We start from the raw sequence: 20,151 nt of genomic DNA on the forward strand, positions 1-20,151 counted from the left end.
TTATCTGCATTGACTCATTTTATGAATATCAGCTAAGGGAAAATTTCTCTATACATATACAATATTTTTGTAAAATAAAATCTGTAATGCAAACATAATTTTCCTAACAAAACTTTATTCCTACATACTACATACCATATCCGAGGCTGTTTCTTAACATAAACATTTTTGTAAGTGTGAGTTGTTAGCCCAACGACTAACCCCTTTTTTAAGGCAGTGAGGACTACTAAACAAAGGACACATTTATATAGCGAGCCGCTTGCTACAAGACAGACGCCCGCTCTGCATGTTTTGGTCCACGGGTGGTATTTTATTTCCCACCTACCCTACATATCTGCCGAGCATTCCCCTATCCGCCACCTGGGGACGAGTCCGATGGAAGACTGCCAACTTCACACGAGCTCCAGGACGTCCAAGGTTAACCTGGCTTGACCAAGCCATAGCCGATCTGATAAAGCTACGAGTTAGGAGCTGGAGATCTGTTGCTGTGAACCGTGCAGATTGGAAGAGGATTGTGGATGAAGCTTAAGCTCACCCTGAGCTGTAATCGCTACCTGATGATGATTACTACATACCATATTGCTCGTTTGTTGTAAAAGTATCATAATCAAAAAACATATTTTAGATAACTGCAGAAATGACCACCACACAATTAACAGTATCTCATTAAATGATACTCACTTCTACTTAGGGAGGCATAGTAAACTGAAAACTTTGAAACCGTTTTTTCTACATATTACATCTTTATTTCAAAAGGTAGTTCTTGTAAAAAGAAAAAATATTATATTTCTTCATAACCTAAAAATGAGAGTCCTTAGCCGGATATAAATCTAGGTCGTTCCGGTATTGAGGATTCGATGGAAATCATATGAAGACTAAAGACTACAATTTTAAGGTGATACGCATATAGAAAATAATGTTTAAGAGGTTAACACTAGTTATCTTTTCAAACACTCTGTGAATTAAGCACCTTATTGAAGTTATGTAATCTATTTCAATATTTATGAAGACTGCGGAGTCATGATAATTTTTAATATTACGAGTTAGAAAAACTTATACAGCATTTATAAAATTTGTCAAAAATGTATTTCTCTAAATATAATTTTATATTATATATTATATTACATAATACATAATAATCAACATATTCAGGGTTGCGTGTGCATATTTCTATATCGATTTCGAGTTTTATGTAAAGCTATGGAAAGCAATACATCCAACATTATCTCATTGAAAGAGCGTCCTCTTTGTGAATTTTATCATCAAAACGGCTCAGTTCCGGTGAGAATATAGCATATAATACCAGAATGTTTTCAATTTATACTTCGGAGTCAGGCTACGTGTTAGATGTTGTAATAAAAATATAATTTTATTCAAATGCAAAAATAAAAATTCATATTCACTAGTTTTCAGAAAAAGATTTATTAATTATATTCCATCGAAACAGATTTTAAAATAAGTTGCAGCCATCTGTTCTGCACATTACTCTTTAGCAGTACCGTTTTTAAATTAATTATCATCTTTATGATTATAAATATAATATTATTGCATTAAAAGTAAATGCTTACTAAAATTATTTAGATGAACTTTCGAACGCTGTTTTTACTGCCCAAGTTACACTGTGCTAAAAACAAATTAACGAAAAACAAAACAATTCATAACTATGTAATGTAAGAACTTATATAATGAAAAATATATACATATGTATTTAACTAACAAGCATTGGTTAAGGGATGCTCTTTATTCTTAAAAATTTTACAGTACAATAAAAAAAATAATCAGTTGTAATTAAATTAAAGAGCATTTAATGGCCAGTGTTTGTTTCTTTGAGTCTTAAATGTGTTTGTTTTTGGTTGATTTCTTAAATTATACGAAATTTTATACTATAAACTAAAAATTAAATGTTATAAGTACGACACCCAAAGTTTGAGAAATTTTTGTTTATGCTTAAATAATTTCCGTTAATATAAATAACTAAACCAAAAAACTAATATATAATATCCAGAACAAAACATCAACTTTAAAAGTATTTATATGTATGTGTCGAAAGTATAAACAATAAATTATATGTTTAAACTATCACAGAAATTTATAAAAATCCAATAAAACAAAAAAATAAATTAAATGAGAGTCATCAAATTGAGTACATATAATTCGTGTACATCTAAGTACAAACTTATGTACAAATATAAAATAAATTTTGAATATACAAATATAGGAACAAAAATTACTAAATTGTATGGCGCATAAATTTGGCTTATAAAAGCGAAAATTAGGTAAATTTTAAATGATTAACATTTATTCATATACATTTGTTTTTTCCGAAAAATTATATTTTTTAAACTGAATATTAATTTAGTCGTTAAGTAACATAATAAAAATTAAATAGGTAATTGGGTCACTTATCTTCTGAGATCCGTGCGTTTTTGGCATTGCGTATTTGCGATCTATCAAATTTCGATTGTCGATGGGCACTGCACGTTCCGTTTGATTGTTCGTATGCCTGCTGCATGTGAACAAGTGTATAAATTGGTATGTTTGCGTGTATATGTGTTCATAAGCGTTTGTGCCATCAAGCAAATTTTATTTGTGTGGGCATATGAACGTGGACGTTGATACTTAGAAAGATTAAATAACCTACTCTTGTATCATCTGCATTATTGAGATTTTTAGTTTTTCCTGTGTCTAAGATTCCGCGAAGACGAACCCGTCAAAGTCGAAGAAGCGGAAAAGCCTTTAAGGGACCGCATGGCCATGGCACGATTGAAGTGTCGCTGCGTTTTGGGCTCATAGTCATTTTGTGTGTTATTGCCATTTAAACTGTTGTATTTATCATTGTTGTTGGATGATGTTATTATTACAATGAAAACTGCAACTACCTGCAAAAGAAATACTCGTATATTTACCAAAATATTCTGTTCTGTGATATTTTGTGTCTGAGAACTAATCTGGTTAAGATTTGCATATTACCTAGGCATAATATCTAATTAGAAGTATTTAAAAAAAGACCTTTTCTAAATCAACGACTTTTGAATTCATGGCAAGACCTCCGTGGCCTTTTAAGAATTTTTTTTAACTTCCTCATCGGACCTTTCCTCTATTACTGCTTCTCTCCTAACTCAAAAAAGTTACCAGAACCTTCGTCGACTGTAACTTATTTTTTACAACCAGGACTCGTATGAATATCCCCACATTGAAAATCGTTATTTAAAATTTTTACCGCGTTATATCTAAGGTGTTGAAAACCTTTCGAGGAGTTTGACTTACCAAAGCAACAATTATGACAACGGTGTATACATGCAAAGTTGATGAAGGATTATTCTCAACGTCCCGCAACGCCTTCAGTATGGGTTCATGCTGTGGATAAAGCTCAAGTGCATGTCGCAGATGTAGAACTGATTCCTGGAAATGTCCGTAAGCCTTGAATATTTCACCGAGTGTAAAGTATTGTTGCCAAGCAGAGCGTCCAGGTGGTTGCATTTCCAATGACCTGCAAGAAATTGGCATTGATTATTCCAATCTTATAACATTTTTGTCTGCCACGAAGCCCAATATCAATTAAGTTAAGTGAATCCAGTAATGCAGTAAATGAAAAAAATAACGTTTCGTTATTCGTCATGTTCGAGGATGAGTGATGCAACTAATGGAGCACATTCTATGAAGGTAATAGCTTTCATTTCTTGCTTTATAACTGAATTGACTGAGCAAAATCGATTGGAATTTTGGCTTTAAAATCAGCGGTTCTACCTCCTAGTCAAATGTATAGCATCATCCAGATATTGCAGATTGTAAAGTACACGTGCTAAGTTTAGAAGAACTTCGGCATTTGTGGGCGACATTGCTAATGCACGCCTGAAGCATTCAATGGCCTGTCGAGCATCGCCAATAATTCGCCAATAGTTCCCGATTTGGTTATATAATTGTACGGATCTAGGCTTTTCGCGCTTGGTTCGCTTAAGTCGTCGTTCCAGAGCGGTGATGTCAAAGTTTTTATATGAATTCTCATCCTTGCTTTTTAGAAAAAGGTATGCAACCTAGAGAAATGTGTTATAATATTTAGTGATCATACGTCAATCAATTATTGTTGTTCATGCAATAAAATTTACCTCTGGTTCCGGTATCTTTGGATGATTAAATCGCTGTCCCACTCCAATGAGATAATCGTAGTAGGTAAAATTTACTGGTTTGCAATCTAGAGTTTCATCAACAACTAATGCAGTGTCGGCATTTGTTACACTTGGCAGTCCTCCATTACCGACAGTTACAGTTGCCTTCTTGCTTTCAGCCTCAGCTTCGTCATTTTCATGCTCCGCGGTCTTGCTTTCGTTGGAACGTTTAGAAAGTGCCCCTAAAGATTCCAAAGAATTTTCGGGAGACTCCCTTACCCATCCATAAACAGCGCCTCTATTAGTGCTACCGTTCCCCTCACTATTGTCAACATCAGTACCACTTGTTATAGCTGTAGCGCTTGTGCCCAATGTTAAAGTCGATGCGATAATATAAAACACTTCATCTTGAGCATAGACATCTGCGCTGGCATCAAACATCGGGATGCTGAACTCTTCCAACATTGAGTTATCGCCCTGGCCTCGACTAGCGGAATAATGTCCTGTTATTTTGCCACTGTCTGTATTTAATTTCCATAAGGTAGATGTACGGGAATTTGTCAATTCAAATTGCCAACATAAAGCCACTACTGTCAAGTAGACAACCATCCGCATCATGTTCTTTTTTATGATGCTGTTCTTTTCCAAAAAATAGTCCGAACTATTGCCAATGAGGACGATATCAAACTTCCATAAATATATCACAAAACGTCAAATTTTCTTTTCGAATTCACCACAGTTGCGATTATGAAAACAAAATAAGTGGGGAAAACAGGGTAACCATTTCTCTAAAAAATCACTCTTGAACGGTGAGCAACATGATTCAATTATAATTGAATCATGGGTGAGCAAGATAGCATCAAAATGCAAAAAACGAAGAAGCGAAATAGTCACGAGAGAGAAATAGTGGGGTAACGTAATTTTTTCAACATAAACATGATTACAGGTATCCCTCGTATAACGCGATAGTTACGTTCCAGAAGAATTGCGCGTTATGTAATTCCGCGTTATCTAAAACATAGTTTTCATATAAATTTGGGGGTTATGTTCCAATAGGTTTTTTTTTAAATAAAATACATACAAAATAACAGATGCACATCTATTTCAACTCAATACTAAAGTTCAGGCTTTATAATACAATTAAAAACACAAAACAAAAAATTTAAAATCAAACTAAAACAAATTAAAGGTTTATTAAAAACTTTATTGTTATTCTTCAAACTTCATATGGTAATTAATCTGTTTCACTGTCTTCAAAGATCTTTGCACGTGGGCGTTTTGGGGGAGCAATAGCTTCATCAGAAGATATTTCTTCAACATAGTTTTCGCTATTGGATAAGAAACTAGTTGTGGGACCTTGTGGTTCTTCTACTGGTTTTATAATTGCAAAATCTGTTATCAGTTTTTGGTGGGTGGTTTTTTTAAGCTCCTTTTCAATTTCGTAATAAGGTGCTAGATTAATATCTATTCTATCTATCTAAGGCAAAAAAGGGTAATTCTCGGTTTACATTAAAAATACATTACATATTATAAATATGTGGTACGCAAATTAGTGTTACCAGATTTTATAATTATGTATTTTCCCCTTCGCATTATATAAGCCTAAATTTCGCGTTGTACTGAAACCTAATTTTTCCAAATCGCGTTATATCGAAACCGCGTTATACAAGGGATACCTGTATATATCTTGTGAGCAAGCGGAATTGAGAGAACAAAGAGACATTTCATTTTGAGGAGAATCTTCAAGTTCATAGTAGATAACTATTTAAATTTTTTTTAAATAAATTTAAAATTTTCGCCTACTGATCTTGCAAATTTCAAATTCGACAATCAGTTTCATGTTGAAGAGCGAATAATTGTAATTAAAGAATTACCGAGCTTCGACTTTAACCACAAAAGTTCAATTCGATTTCGGTATAAAAAGGATCCGAAAATTTTTAATTATTATTCCTTCAACTACAATGTACAGCTTTTGGACTTTGCATGATAAAGATATGATTTCCCTTAATAATTTTGAATTTATTTTTTCATTAATTTCAATTTCATTTAACGAATTAGACCGCAAGAAATTGCAACATTATTATCAAAGCGCATATTTGCTGTAAACAAAATCTATAATATATTTTATCTAGTGAGTGTACGAGTGAGCTATTGTTTTTTTTTTATGAAAACTACTGGATTTTAAAATCATTGCTTTCTTATTACTTGGGCACATGAAAATGATCGGTTCGTCATTAAAAATCGATGTTCGTTCGTTCTCTACTTGTAATGGTTGCCAAATCCATCATCTTTGTCCTTAACGGGATGCTAACGTTTTTGATTTATGTATGTACATTTGTTTCGTTTATTACAGAAGCCAAAAAATTATTCTTCATTTACAATGGGACTTTATTATTTATTGACTATAAATTATTTGTTTAATTTAGGTTAATATATAAGTTATAGTGTTATAATGCATAATCTGAGCATTAAAGTAATCCTTGCATTTCATTCATAAATTGCATATAGGCATCGTCCTTTGTGGCTGCTTTATTAGCTTCTGCGGTTTGATTGCTTGGTTCTTGAACCAACTTGGCTCGACTACCTGGTTTTCGAGTCTCCTCCCGTTTTACGCGTAACGTGGATGGAACAAAGCGAGTAACATCTGCACTTAGATTTCTAAAAACATATACAAGATATTTACAATTAAGAAATGTGTATATTTTGAAATTTCTTACCTAATCTGTGGCTTTGCCGTTATTGTAGTTACACCTTTACTTTGGTCTTTGTGCATTTGTTGTTGTTTATGATGATGTGCCATTCGAGGCGGCATACCAGGTGGTGGGCCGGGTGGCATTCGTATTCCCATTCTTGGTGGCATGCCTCCCATGCCATGCGGTCGTGGTCCTGGTGGAGGACCTGGTGGCATTCGAATACCAAAGCCGTGTAAGGCTCCAGGTGGGCGTAAAGGTGGTGGTCGTAAAATCATAGAAGGTGCCAAACCAGTTACTGGTGGCATGGGTGGAGCGGGTATGGCGAGATGTGGACCTGCATGAGGCGGCACTGGTGGCAAAGGTATAGTAACAGGTACTGCCGCAGGTCCAGGAATAGTTGTGGCAGAAGTAGATTCATGCTGTGGACTAATTATTTCCTTTCGTTTTCTTTTAGGAGAACGATTAGCATCTTCACTTCCATCACCGCTATCTGAATCTTCTGAACTACGGCTGCTTACTGGTGTACCATCTTCATCATCAGATTTGCGAAATATTTTGGGGTTGGCTTCTTCATCAGAAGTAGACACTTCATCTCCACGGATAGCAGCCTCACGCGCCTTTTCTTTCTTCTTATGCACGTTTTCCATTTCCTTCATAAATTCATCAATATTTTGACCAGAAATTGCCAACATTCGTTGTTGCAAAGAATTAGGTTTATTTATTGACTTTGACTTGCCGCTTTTTAATTTTGGATTATATTCTTTGATCACAACTTCATCATCTTCGTTATCAGTGTCTAAATCTTTCAATTCGAGGAGATTGGGCGGAGGTCCAGGTGGAACACCCAAAAGTTCCTTCCTTTTAGTGTCATTAGATTTGTCCGATGTTTTTATAATCTTTTTTTGTTAAAAAAAATCAAAATATTTACTAATGAAAGTGTGTATTCAATATAACTTACCGATTCAGTGGGTTTTTTTATTGCGCTTGGTGGTGCACCTGGTGCGAATGGGGGCAGTGATAACGCCGTTGGCGGTGGAGGTAATCTATTTGCTACATGGAAGGCTATAGCATTGGTTGAACCAGTAGTAGCCGGTCCCTGTGTGGATGAGGGCAAAGGAATTTCATCAATTTGTACGCTTTGTGCATGTTTCACACTTTCGTAATATTGTTGCTTTTTAAGGCGTTTTTTCTCGTATTCCACTTCCTTACGTTTTAATTCTGCCCAGTGTTCGGGTTCATCATTATGCTGATAGAAATTATTCATTAATGCTTTTTTGTTTTCAAATGTTTCACGTAACTCACATAAAGACGCATCACTCGGTCAAAAGTCTCTTTCAGTTTCTTCCTTTTATCCCGAAGAACCTTTTCATTTAAAGGTGATGGTTGTAGCACATTGTATTCTGTTTTATTTCTCTGTATAGTATAGTTACACACCTCTTATAAGCATTTCCAACTTACCCATTTCATCGATTTTCTCCATTTCTTCCAAAATTTGACCAGGATCCTTATTTTTGAGAACAGCAGCGCGGACCATTTGCCTTTGTCGTTTATTTTTCTTCAGTTCCTTTTTTCGAGCCTCCTTACCTGAAAATAGTTTAGGAGCATGCACCAATGGGGATTATTAGAGCATATTTCAATAGTGAAAATTAACTCTACATACGTGCTTGATCTGTCGGATTCATGTATTTCCCACTTTTCGTGGTGTTTATAGAACGTCTACCCATTTTTATGGTTTTAGAATGTTTGAATCCTAAAAGTAAAATTTAACGAAATGCTTAACAAATCTTTATTTACCGGATTGCTATTACCTTCTGTCAATCAGATATTCTCATTGTTGACATTTAAAATTATCGATTATGTGATGTTGCCATCTCTGTGGAATAGTTGTAAAGTTGGAAATTTTTGCGTATAAAAATTAAAAATTTTATTTATTTCTTTATCTTTTTGTTCTTTATGTATGTATTTAGAAATAATAAGCTGGACTGAATTAACCTCAATTCAAATTATGGGATTATGATAAGTAGCCCTTACAGGATTACAGAATTATGCACACCAAACTTGTCTTTCGTTACCCTACATCTACACCTTCTACTAAATATGTCTTATTATCTATTAAATTTCCGTTTTCTCATGTGGGCAAGAAGCTGTCTTAAAATATCAAATGCAAATGGCGCTGTAAAATGAAAATTAAGTTGTCGAAGTAAGTTATATGTTAAAACAGTGATAGTAAGAAATTAGCGATTTCCACATTTCTATTTTAACAGAGCATTTTTCATTAAACGATGGCGATAGCCTGTACTGTACGACCCCGTACAGACACTTACCTCAATTATACCGCTTGTAGCACGACGGTTTAGAGAACTTGGCAGCATATATCTAACATAATAAGCTGTACTCTTAGATTCACCAAATTAGGGAAGACATTTTTATGGGTAAATTATATCACCGTAAATTATATGGACCATACCAACAATGATGAGAGTCTTCAATAAATTGCAACTACAACCGACACGTGTAACCAAAATAATGGTAGTATTCATCTAAGCCCCTAAAATTATCAGACGCACAAAATTACACTTTGTGTAGTTTTAACCGATCAGCTGAGCAGTTGTAAAATATTAAAGTACTAAATGCCGAAAGTAAATGAAAAACAAAATTTATTAATCTTCATAATGAAATTCAAAACGGCATGTATGTAGCTAATATTTATTGTGTTTACTCTTGAATTTCTATTTAATTCCTTTCTATTGTAGAAGGCCAATGTAAGCTTCAGAAAATTTAGAAGTATTAAGTCTTACATTTTGAATTTATTGCATTTTTTAAATTTATTTCACCATTTCAATTTTGTAGTTCAATTCAAATTTGTTTTGTGATTGATCAGCTGATAACCGGCAGTGTCGTATAATTTGATGTATAAATTTGCACGCATAGTTTATACAACGAAGTCAAAGCATAAACTTATCTCAGTTAGTTTATTTTGCGGTAAACTAATACTGTCTATAATGTTTACGTGGTTTAAATGAATACTCTTAATTATATTAATTATTTTTTTTTTTTATGAAAACCATTAAAATACAAGTATTTAACAAGCCCCATGTAAATTAATTCCCACCACCTTTCCGTTCCGTAGTATCGTGGGATTTTGGATAGTTTCCGTAGTCAGTTTTCGTGTCAACTGATTACTCTCTCACCACACAGTGTTGCCAAACAGTAAATTTCGAAATCATTTACAAAATAAACATTGAAAAATTAGAGTCTTTATAAAAGTAACTTAAAAACAATGTTGAATAAAGTTAATTATAGATAAATGAAATTTTTGCATTTGTAGTTTTTAGCTTTGGTTTATTATATAGTTAAAAATTGTAACTGATAACGCAGAAGTGTGACAAAGTGTGTATGCAAAAAATTAATGGCAATATTGTGTCGATACAACCAAACACAAACACACACAAACCGATGTATTGTGTAAATATGTAACTAAAAGAACGCAGTTGTTTTCTACGGGATAAGTTTTGCTCAATTTTGTGTATCCTACGGGCAACGGAAAGGGGCTACGATACGTTGGTGAGTGTGAGCACCATAAGTATACATTCTTCGTTCTAGACTAATTTCCCTATTATGCTTGGACGCTGGTATAATTGTAAAAGAATCCATTTCTTTCAAATGTCACCTAAAAAGTATTTCTGTCTTGAGAAGAATAAGAGCAAATTATTTACCGACGCGTTGAATTTGAATTTATTGTTGTGTTGTATTTTTATGACTTACTTGCGGTTTGGTTGTTATTTTTGTTTGATAATAAGTCGATTTGATTTGTTTAATGGACGACGAACAAAAATATAAACTAATAACTTGTGTTGATCCCAGAAAAATCAATGTTCCTATTAGAGATAGTATGATTTGTTCTAAAACATTGCATATGTTCTAAGAATATTGAATTAAGTTTCATCGTTTTCAGGATTTGCAAAGCTAACCTTGTCGAATAAGAAGAAACAAATAGAAGTTACAGACGAGTATGAAGGAGGCGTTGAAAGGGTTGTTGAGCCTACAAAACGAGTTAGCCGCAATCTTTTGGAAACTTTGGATAATATGAATGATAACATCCCCCTCACCGAGTGTGAGTCTTTTAATGGGAATGTTGTAGCTACCACCTCCACACTTTCCAACCTTGAAAATATGCTGCAGTATATTAATCCACTTCTACGCAGTGATAGCAGTGGAAGTATTCCAGTAACACAAATAAATTCTTCCTGTTCAAGCTATAACAATGATGCTTTATCGGCAGAAAATACACAGTCTGATGATATGCAACCTTTACAAGTAAGTGAAAATTTTGACCAATCGGCCCATGATAGTTTTCTGGAAAATGAGATATCTGTACTGACAAGGGAAGTGTCAGTAATGGCGGTGAGTGTAAAAGATTTGGAAATAACTAGGAATGATAAAATTGCACACGAAACTACTTTATCTATGCCTACTGAAAGTCAACGAATGACTTCTGAATTTCAATCACTCGCTCTTCAGAATCTTACGGTAAATCATGAAAATGAAAGCCAAATCACAGGGTCAGTATTGGCTGTGAGTGCAAAAGATTTGGAAATAACTGAGAATGATAAAATTGCAAACGAAACTACTTTATCTATGCCTACTGAAAGTCAACGAATGAGTTCTGAATTTCAATCACTCGGTCTTCAGACTCTTACGGTAAAATCTGCAAATGAAAGCCAAATCCATATTAAAACAGAATTCCTTCAACCAGAATGTATATCGTTATCATCTACGGAAGATAGTCACAGTGCAATAACGGTAACGGACAGTAGTGTTTCCGAAATCATGGACTTTGATTGCATGACTTCCGAAATACCAGAAAGTGGTCATTCTGCTAATGCTTTTATCCCAAACACGTTTAGTAATGAAAGGGCTGACCGGATGGAAGCGTTTTTACGTGATGTATCGCAGCAACGTAGAGAATTAGAAAATCATGAAATCGAGGATGATAATTTTGATTCGCATAGAGTGGTTGATAAAAATTATTTGAAAGAATGTTTTAATGAAGCACATGGATATAAAAAACTTGATGGACTGGCATATGCTGATACAGAATCAATGACTAGTTTCTGTAAGGAACAACCAATATCAGAGGAGTTAGACAAGATAATAGATACAAAGCAAGTGCAACCACCACAAAAAGAAACCCTATCAATGAGTCAAATTGATTCAGAAGAGTTTATAATTCCCGAGCAAAACGTCAAAGAAAAAAGTGAACATCCTCGTCATATAGCACATGATGAGACACAAGCAAACACTTCTGCATCCCAATATGCCACAGAGCACAGGCCAGCAGTTACATTAAATCAAAGTACTAATCAGCAGGAACAGGACTGTTCTATAGTTTGCAGCGAGAAAAGTTTCATCTCTGATGTTGCTGGCCCGGATGTACCCGATGACTCAGTTGTTATCTCAGAGACTTCCAGCGAAAATTTGACTAGTTCTTCAACACATGATAGCAAATGCAGCAGTAGGGAAGTAGGGACCAGTGAATATAGCCCAGCGATAGGTAAGTGTAAGCAGCATATGAAGAAATAAGCTCCAAATACTGTGAGAATATTGTTTACTTTCAGACGAAGAGAATGCTCAACAATCACTACGGTGTATGGATATTGGTAGCATCAATATTTCGGCAAAGATCAATATCAAAATTTCAATATCACAATTGGATAGCTCTGAAGAAATATGTGCCAACGAAACGGATTCAGCAAATGAGAGTAATAGCTGTAGTTTTGAAAACAATAATATGGATCGAGAAAACCAAGAAAACAAAACTACCCTAACTTCTACCGTTCAAGAATTGGAAATAACTTGCGATACACAGAAGCAAGATAAAAGTATAGACTTGGTCAATGCCATAGAAGACAATATGAGTGAAGATGTTAATTCAGATGACAGAGAGGAGGACGTAAACTTCCTCACACATGCTGAACGTCTTCTCAACCAGGTGTACGGCAAATCGTGGCAAACTCCAGAAGTAATACGCACACTAAAACGAACCAGTCGTACACCTAAGAAATCTGATTGCACACCATCGCCAGATACATCCAAAATACCGAATTTATTTAAAGAAAAAAAGTTGGATAATAATGGTAGACATAATGATGAGTCAGCCAGCGTCGAGCAAAGTATCCTGGATGATTTTTCTATTTGTGCGTGACAGTTTAAGGAACCTAAGTATGTGAAACTAATTTTTCTTTTTTACTTACAGTTCGTCGCGATATCGTACGCACAAATTTAGATTCTACTCGCTTTGTGACGCCAAATACGCCTATGCCACGTCGTGGTACGGCAAATAAATGTTCCAATTTTAACAGCGAACCGCGTTGCAAGTCTCAGGGTAACGAACGCCAGGAGCAAGACTTCCAAGTTCCAAGAACCGAAGTGAGAAGAAAATGTTTGACAAAGCGACAGCAAAATGCAGCTGCAACTGAGCGTTGGCAGCAATTAGTTGATGAGGACAGTGAAACGTCAGGTGATAATGCTTCAGATGATGATACATTAGAAAAGACGGATATCATTGACAACGAGGAATGGAGTCCCACCTCTGGTGATAGTGATGACAGTGACTACAAAATCTCACGTCCCATTAAAAGCAATAAACAGAAAACTAAGAAGCAACAGCAACGTAATTTGAGCAGTAAACCTGAAACCAATTTCAACATTCGTAGAGGGGTTCAAACTACATCGAATGATGATTTGATTTACTTAGATTTATCTAAAGATGAAGTGACAATACAAGAGGGTGAACCGAGTTCACCACTTGCAAATAATGGTAATTTGTTGAATTTGTTGGTATAAGAAATTTTTTATTTTTTAATACGTTTTAAACAGTAGTTTCTGTTTTTCTATTCCATTTTAAATATTAAGATGCCAAATTTAGCTCTCATTTGGAGGATATTTTACGTACCTGCAAGGCAACTGATAAAGCAAAATTACCAGCTACTCCAAATACCGGAGGTAGATCAAAACGAAAATTATTTACAGCCAATTTTGGTGATGAAGATGTGGATTTAACAGTTGGTGAAGATGGAGTACAGCCCCGTACACCTGTTAAACCTGCCCCAACCACCGACGATGAGCAGCTCCTACGAGATATGGAACAAATAAAGTTAAACGATGGTTCATTGGGTAGTTTTCCTATCATCAATAAGCATTTAGAGGCCATAAAACGGGGAGATCCTATTTTTAAATTGACATCACCGCTTGTTTCAGCTACACCGAAATCAACAGGCAAGACACTGAAATGTTTAAATATTTAATTTTGACAGTATTTTTATTGTAGATATTCCATAAGTTTATATATAATATATCTTAGCTCTAATATGTAATAGGAATCAATTTCTTTCAAATAATGTTCAAAGATAGAGGGAAAAGACAGAATTTAGACCCCTAAGGGACTCATTTTGTTGTGAATTCAACAAAGGCCAAATTATACCTAGAAGATGATGTATGGACTATCTTTTTCAACCACGGTATTTTTGGCTGCAAATGTTTAGCTCACGCGGCTATGCTGTTTTTGACCTAACTACTCATATTCGTACTTAAAATTAGTCGAGTAACGGAAGAGATTTTAGCCGCGAATTTGTGAGATCCGCTTAACCTAATATATATAATTACAATCTGAATATTGTAGTATGGTAAATTTCTACCTAACCAGAATATACTATGATATTCACTTTACGACACTAACAAACTCTTCTCGTGGTTAAACAGACCAACTACCTTAACATCTTCATGGTCCTGATAGAAACAGTACAAATCTTGGACTTACTTTCAGATCAACTTAAAGGTAATGGTTAATGGTTAATGATTTATGATTTAGGTAGCTCCTAGTAAGGTTGCTACAACAACAATAAATCTTAGTCTTCTTATACTTTATAGAAGGGAGAAGTGGTTACCAAGCCGTAAAGTTTTAAGAATGTTTCATTAATTATTATAAGCATCTGTTATTTCAAAAAAGGCTATTAATTTTAAGTAAAAAGCAATTTTCTGTGACCACAATGATAGAAAACTATCTTTCACTGATTTTAGAAACTCCTAAGCAGATTAGACCCTCACGGATACTAAGGGAGAGAGAAAGGCTAACGGATCAAATTTGGCCTACACCGAAAAATAAATATGGATTTCTCAAATCGCTTGATGGTAAATACATGTAGTAAGATCCATATATCAAAGGATACAAATTAAATAAAATATTTTTTTGCATATGTATAATTTTAGTGTGTGTTGCTAAAACGCTCTGTCATCCAGACGCGTTGTGTTATCGCGAAAATTATCGCACCAAGAAAGAAGAATTGGCGAAGTTGCTATATGAACTTTATAATGAAAAATTATTTGAAAACAAATTGCACGTTCCACTTCAATGGAACAAAAAGCTTTGCAATACGGCCGGAAGGTGTTTAAATAAAAAAAGGTAACATAAAATACAAATTCAAAAAAATGCAATTTGGCAAAACAATAAAATTGATTAAAGTCGCTTCATTTTTTATAAGACACTTCGTTCATTTCATTTAAACATTTTTCTACTAAGATTATTAAAGCCTTTATTGGAATAATATTTTTTGTATACTTAGTAATTAAAAATTAAAATTAATATTTTTTGGAGAGACTGAATAAGCAAGCATGTATGCGCCAGTATACTGTAAAATCTTTTTGAAAAATTCTAAAAATACATATTTCCGTTATTCAATGCAGAATGGGTGTGCGGACGAGCATGATAGAATTGAGTGAAAAGGTTCTTACGAGTGCGGATCGATTGCGGTGTACTTTAATTCATGAACTGTGTCATGCAGCTACTTGGGTATTGAATGGCGAGGGTGGACATGGAAAAATTTGGAAGCAATGGTAATTAGTATTTGATAGAAATTAAATTAAAATTTCAAACGTAGAGATTTAGTACCAAGTGAGTTGCCTTAAAGTGTATGTAAGTAGAAGAAAGCAAGAAGAAATGGTACACTTTTGGGGTACGGTATACGTTCTTTTATTAATGTAATATCAACAAAGTACATTTTGAATATGAAATAAATAGTTCTTGTTTTACTTCTAGGGCGTCGAAAGCCAATAACGTTTTTCCGGAAATACCGAAGATCGGAGTGTGCCATCAGTACGACATTGAGTACAAATACACTTATAAATGCACTTTATGCGGCGCCAAGTATGTTCAAATTAAATATGTATGCATATTGTTTATTTATTAAAAAACCGAAAAAATTTACAGGTCACATGCTCATTCGAAATCGAAGAAAGTGGAAAATATAAGGTGTTCGTATTGTCATGGCGCCATCGAGATATTTCTAAATAAAAAAGATAAGGAAGGAAATATTTTGCCTACACCAGTTCGGGAACCAACTGGTTTTGCTAAATTTGTTAAAGACAACTATAAACAGTACAAGAGGCCCGATCTCAAACACGCCGATGTCATGAAGATATTAAGTACTGAATTCGCTGCTTTAAAAGTGCAGGATATTGGAACTTGACTTGGAGTGTATATGTTTTATTGGCTGTACAAACATTTAGTTTAATACATTTATGTTTTAAGTATAGTCTAGTGCAAGATGGATTTGTGTGCTTTATTTTATATATTTTTTGTATTATAACTGAGACTTTTAACAATTGTACTTGCCATAAAAAAATTTCAGTAGCAGTTTTTGCAAAGCTTCTGCCTTCGCTGTTCCCCATTATCAATATCTGTAAGTAGAACTTCACAGTTTTCGGTTAAATTGGCTCCAAGGCATATTTGCATTGCATCTAATTCTGCAAGCATGTCTGATATACGTTCTGGGGTTAAAACTTCTCTAGGCCAGTGCTCTTCTCGAATTAACCGCTTTGTCAAATATATTTTAAGGTCACCATTATCATCCACAGTCAACATTTTATTAATATTTAGTTGTTCTTCATCTATGCAGACGAACATTACATTTTTCTGCAGTGTAGAGCGATGAACACCCCAGAGAGTAGTAGGTAATACTACTTCAAAAACACTGTCGAAGAGGTCGAATGATTCTCCCTCGAAAGAAGTTGGAGAATCAGCACAATGCGTAGAGTTTTCATTAACCTTATTGCTTGTATTTGTCTCCACTCCTTTTTCTGGAATTCGTATAATGTCAACCCCTTCCCTGACGTTTTGCCCGTTGTTGCACTCGTCAAAGCTGGTTTCTTCATAGTTGTACAAGACAGTTTTTTCTCGACTTTCAGAAATGTCAGTTGGTCGTAGAAGTGGGCACTTAGATAAGCTCTGCTCTTTAGTTGGCTGTTCAATTTCTGTAATTTCAAATGTTTCACGGATAAGTGGTATTTGGCCACTGTCCTCAAATGTGACTGCCTCATTTTCCGAATTCAGTTGTTCACATACCCTCTCATTGATAACATTGTCTTTCTTAGATGGCTCCGTTCTAAAATGCTTTTTTTTCGATCTCGTTTTACTTCCCCTGGTTGTGATCTATGAAAACGAAAACATGATAAATCAGTATTAGGATACATCTGAACTTTTCTTACAATCTGATCGCTCCGTAGATTTTTACTGGGTATCACATTTGGTTTCAGTCTTGGCCTCTCTCTTTCGATAAGATACACTTCTCCGCCAATAGTGTGACTAAATGCGTCTAAAATGTCCTCAGGTTTAAAATGATATTGGCAAACGCGCCAAGAACTCTTGATTGGTCGTTTAAGGTTCGGTATTGCTTCAAGCCACTTTTGTAATAATTCCTCCTTTTTGGGAAAGGTAAACATGCAACGTTTATTTTGATTCTTGTTGCCCTTTACGCAACCCGGAACCGAACAATAAACCATTTTAAATCCTATTTAATTTCCTAATTTGCAGAAGTTTTTATAAACAAAACCAAATGCTTCTTTTTCGTATCAGCTTCGTAGCCATTTTATAGCAAAATAGCATTTTATTGTGAATAGTAATGAATTGTTACGAACAGCTGTGCAATGCATTGACGTGTGTTTTAAATCCTTAAGATTTGTTTATTCCGTCCAGCAACTGTTGTTTTGTTTCTGGCCCGTCTAAGAGAAATGTTGAACAACTTAGCTTGGTACTGTAAGTAAAACAAATCGGAGAAAAATGCAACGCAATGTGCTTCATAGCAGCTTACTTAGTGCGGCTTTCAGTATTATATTCCAGGTGCGTTTTTCAATCTATATTTAAACAAGCTCTAAATTAATGACTGTTGTCAATGATGGTTGATGAGCCTATTTTATTTCGTTTTTGAAAGGTGTTTTGCCGTGTGATAACCTTTGCCATCAATGCATTCATTGTACGAAATGTTGGACGAGATGTGTTAGGTATCATGAACGTTCGTTTGTTGCTTTTGGAAAGTACTCTACTGTTTTTGTCGAGAGAAGCCTTTAACCGAGCGGGATTGAGTGCCACCACTCAAAAAAATGACAAGTGCTCATGGGCGCAGTTAATCAACCAAATGTGGCTTACGTGTGTACATCCAATATAATTTCATGACTACCTTAGGTTAACGTATTTCTTTTAGAGCTCCTACTTGTGTGGTCATATGCATTCCTTGTGTCTATATTTGGTTGCATCTGCTGTCACCGGTTGATGATCAATTCAGTTTACAATATCAGTTCGGTTGCTATTCAATGGCTATTTCATGTGTAATTGAATTATGTGCTGAAGCTCCTAATTTTGTTTCGCAAGTTTTTTGCTTCGTCCGTCTTAGAATTGTACTGAGCACCTTGCATATATTGGTACGATCAGCAGTATTTCTCTGGATTGTAATAAACGACAAAAGCGCTGCGATTAATGCGTTTGCCATTGCACAACTTATGAGCACTGCAACAATAATACTTGGTAATTATGGCTTCTTTTACTTTTACATTCGGAGATTCAATCAAGAAAAGGAAAAAAAAGAAAGATGTCCGAAATTGGATTCGACGATGTACAACGATATGAATGACTTTCCTTTTAAAAAAATTACTGATTTTCTCCCTGGAGTTATGGAAAATCAAGTGGGTTAAATTATTTTGAAAAATTTGAAATACTTATGCAATCCATTCAAAATAGGGAAAGTACTTGAACTCCGAGCTGCAGATTCTTACCCTAAGCTTCGTTAAACAAGGCGTGCTGAAACAAATCTTAACTGAAGGTGAGAAATACGTAATGTCTATAAGCCCTGTGTTAAGCTTTAGTGAACAAGCGACATACGACGTGGTAAATAATTTGGGCAGCTTGGCGGCACGATTTATTTTTAGGCCAATAGAAGATAGTAGCTACTTTTTCTTTACACAAACGATAGCTCGTGATGTTGAACTATATAAACAAAAGCGGGTAAGATTTCTAGAGAAATTAAATTTAACTCAATTTGTTGTTATCATATTACTGCTCCTAGGAAAATGTTTTACAAGCAGCAAAAGTGCTAGAAAATCTGTCATTAGCAGTTACATCTATTGGTTTATTGGCTCTAACTTTTGGGCAAAGCTATTCGCATACTCTACTCACGTTGTATGGCGGTGTTGACTTCGCTGCTGGGGGACTGCCAGAAAAGTTGTTGCAATGGCATTGCTTAGCTATATACTTTTTAGCGATAAACGGTATTACGGAAGGCTATATGTTTGCCACGAATACTAACAGGGATATTGACAAATACAATTACCTAATGGCTATATTCTCAATTAGTTTTCTAATACTCTCCTACATTTTAACAAGCTGCTTAGGCCCGGTGGGATTTATATTTGCAAATTGTATCAACATGTTTTGTAGGATCTGCTACAGGTTTGCATTTGGGATATTTTTTAGATTCAAACAAGACTAACCTCATTTTCGTATTTTAAGTACATGTTTCATTTTTCGGCAATACAAGCCGACAGGTTTGAACCCACTGCAGGGTTTGTTGCCTGGCAAATGGTTTGCCATCACTGTCTTGATAACAGGTATATTTTGTAAATATTCAGCGGTAAGTTCATGAAATAGTATCTGTTAATTAAAGTAAATTACATTAATTGCATTTTTAGCACTACTCGACGTCGCTATTGGTGCACATCACATATGGCTTTTTAAGTATTGCTTCTTGCCTTATTGTTTGGGTTATAGAAAACAGTGAACTAGTGAGATTAGGTTGGCGATATGGACGACGCATTAAAACTGATTGAACTGAACTGCGTATGTAGTATTAATATAATATGTGTATATGTACATAAGATAAACAATCCTAGCAGAATTTGACGTTATGTTATTTTTGATTTGCAAAAAAGTTAAGGATATATTGTTAAAAAATCAAATTTTCTTTTAATTATGTTATTCACGTTCAAATATATTTAACATTAAGCGCACTTACGGCTTTAAAAATAAA

General features: G+C 34.7%; 5 protein-coding genes across 5 annotated transcripts; 2 read left to right on the forward strand and 3 right to left on the reverse strand.

Moving 5' to 3' along the window:
• Window positions 1-1,403: 1,403 nt before the first annotated feature.
• On the reverse strand, window positions 1,404-4,827 carry LOC128857330 (uncharacterized). The gene is made up of 4 exons (XM_054093042.1): window positions 4,107-4,827; window positions 3,748-4,034; window positions 3,268-3,490; window positions 1,404-2,879 (listed from the first exon to the last, which is right to left on the reverse strand). Exons 1-4 carry the CDS (start codon window positions 4,722-4,724, stop codon window positions 2,670-2,672), a joined length of 1,338 nt encoding a protein of 445 aa, XP_053949017.1. The 5' UTR covers window positions 4,725-4,827; the 3' UTR covers window positions 1,404-2,669.
• Window positions 4,828-6,470: 1,643 nt separating this feature from the next.
• Window positions 6,471-8,620, reverse strand: LOC128857331 (WW domain-binding protein 11). The gene is made up of 6 exons (XM_054093043.1): window positions 8,460-8,620; window positions 8,258-8,383; window positions 8,102-8,199; window positions 7,758-8,045; window positions 6,824-7,695; window positions 6,471-6,764 (listed from the first exon to the last, which is right to left on the reverse strand). Exons 1-6 carry the CDS (start codon window positions 8,521-8,523, stop codon window positions 6,575-6,577), a joined length of 1,638 nt encoding a protein of 545 aa, XP_053949018.1. The 5' UTR covers window positions 8,524-8,620; the 3' UTR covers window positions 6,471-6,574.
• Window positions 8,621-10,469: 1,849 nt separating this feature from the next.
• Window positions 10,470-16,404, forward strand: LOC128857332 (germ cell nuclear acidic protein). Its single transcript, XM_054093044.1, has 10 exons — window positions 10,470-10,689; window positions 10,755-12,353; window positions 12,418-12,996; window positions 13,056-13,619; window positions 13,715-14,077; window positions 14,879-14,989; window positions 15,068-15,260; window positions 15,542-15,691; window positions 15,894-16,001; window positions 16,065-16,404. The coding sequence occupies exons 1-10, from the start codon at window positions 10,617-10,619 to the stop codon at window positions 16,321-16,323; spliced, it is 3,999 nt and encodes a 1,332-aa protein (XP_053949019.1). The 5' UTR covers window positions 10,470-10,616; the 3' UTR covers window positions 16,324-16,404.
• LOC128857334 (uncharacterized) lies at window positions 16,386-17,715 on the reverse strand. Its single transcript, XM_054093046.1, has 2 exons — window positions 17,342-17,715; window positions 16,386-17,285 (listed from the first exon to the last, which is right to left on the reverse strand). The coding sequence occupies exons 1-2, from the start codon at window positions 17,633-17,635 to the stop codon at window positions 16,482-16,484; spliced, it is 1,098 nt and encodes a 365-aa protein (XP_053949021.1). The 5' UTR covers window positions 17,636-17,715; the 3' UTR covers window positions 16,386-16,481.
• Window positions 17,716-17,810: 95 nt separating this feature from the next.
• On the forward strand, window positions 17,811-20,151 carry LOC128857333 (protein RFT1 homolog). The gene is made up of 7 exons (XM_054093045.1): window positions 17,811-17,972; window positions 18,064-18,278; window positions 18,334-18,811; window positions 18,867-19,130; window positions 19,192-19,574; window positions 19,635-19,755; window positions 19,814-20,151. The coding sequence occupies exons 1-7, from the start codon at window positions 17,913-17,915 to the stop codon at window positions 19,949-19,951; spliced, it is 1,659 nt and encodes a 552-aa protein (XP_053949020.1). The 5' UTR covers window positions 17,811-17,912; the 3' UTR covers window positions 19,952-20,151.

Source organism: Anastrepha ludens, chromosome 3 (genome assembly GCF_028408465.1).
Source record: "Anastrepha ludens isolate Willacy chromosome 3, idAnaLude1.1, whole genome shotgun sequence".
NCBI classification, from domain to species: Eukaryota; Metazoa; Arthropoda; class Insecta; order Diptera; family Tephritidae; genus Anastrepha; species Anastrepha ludens.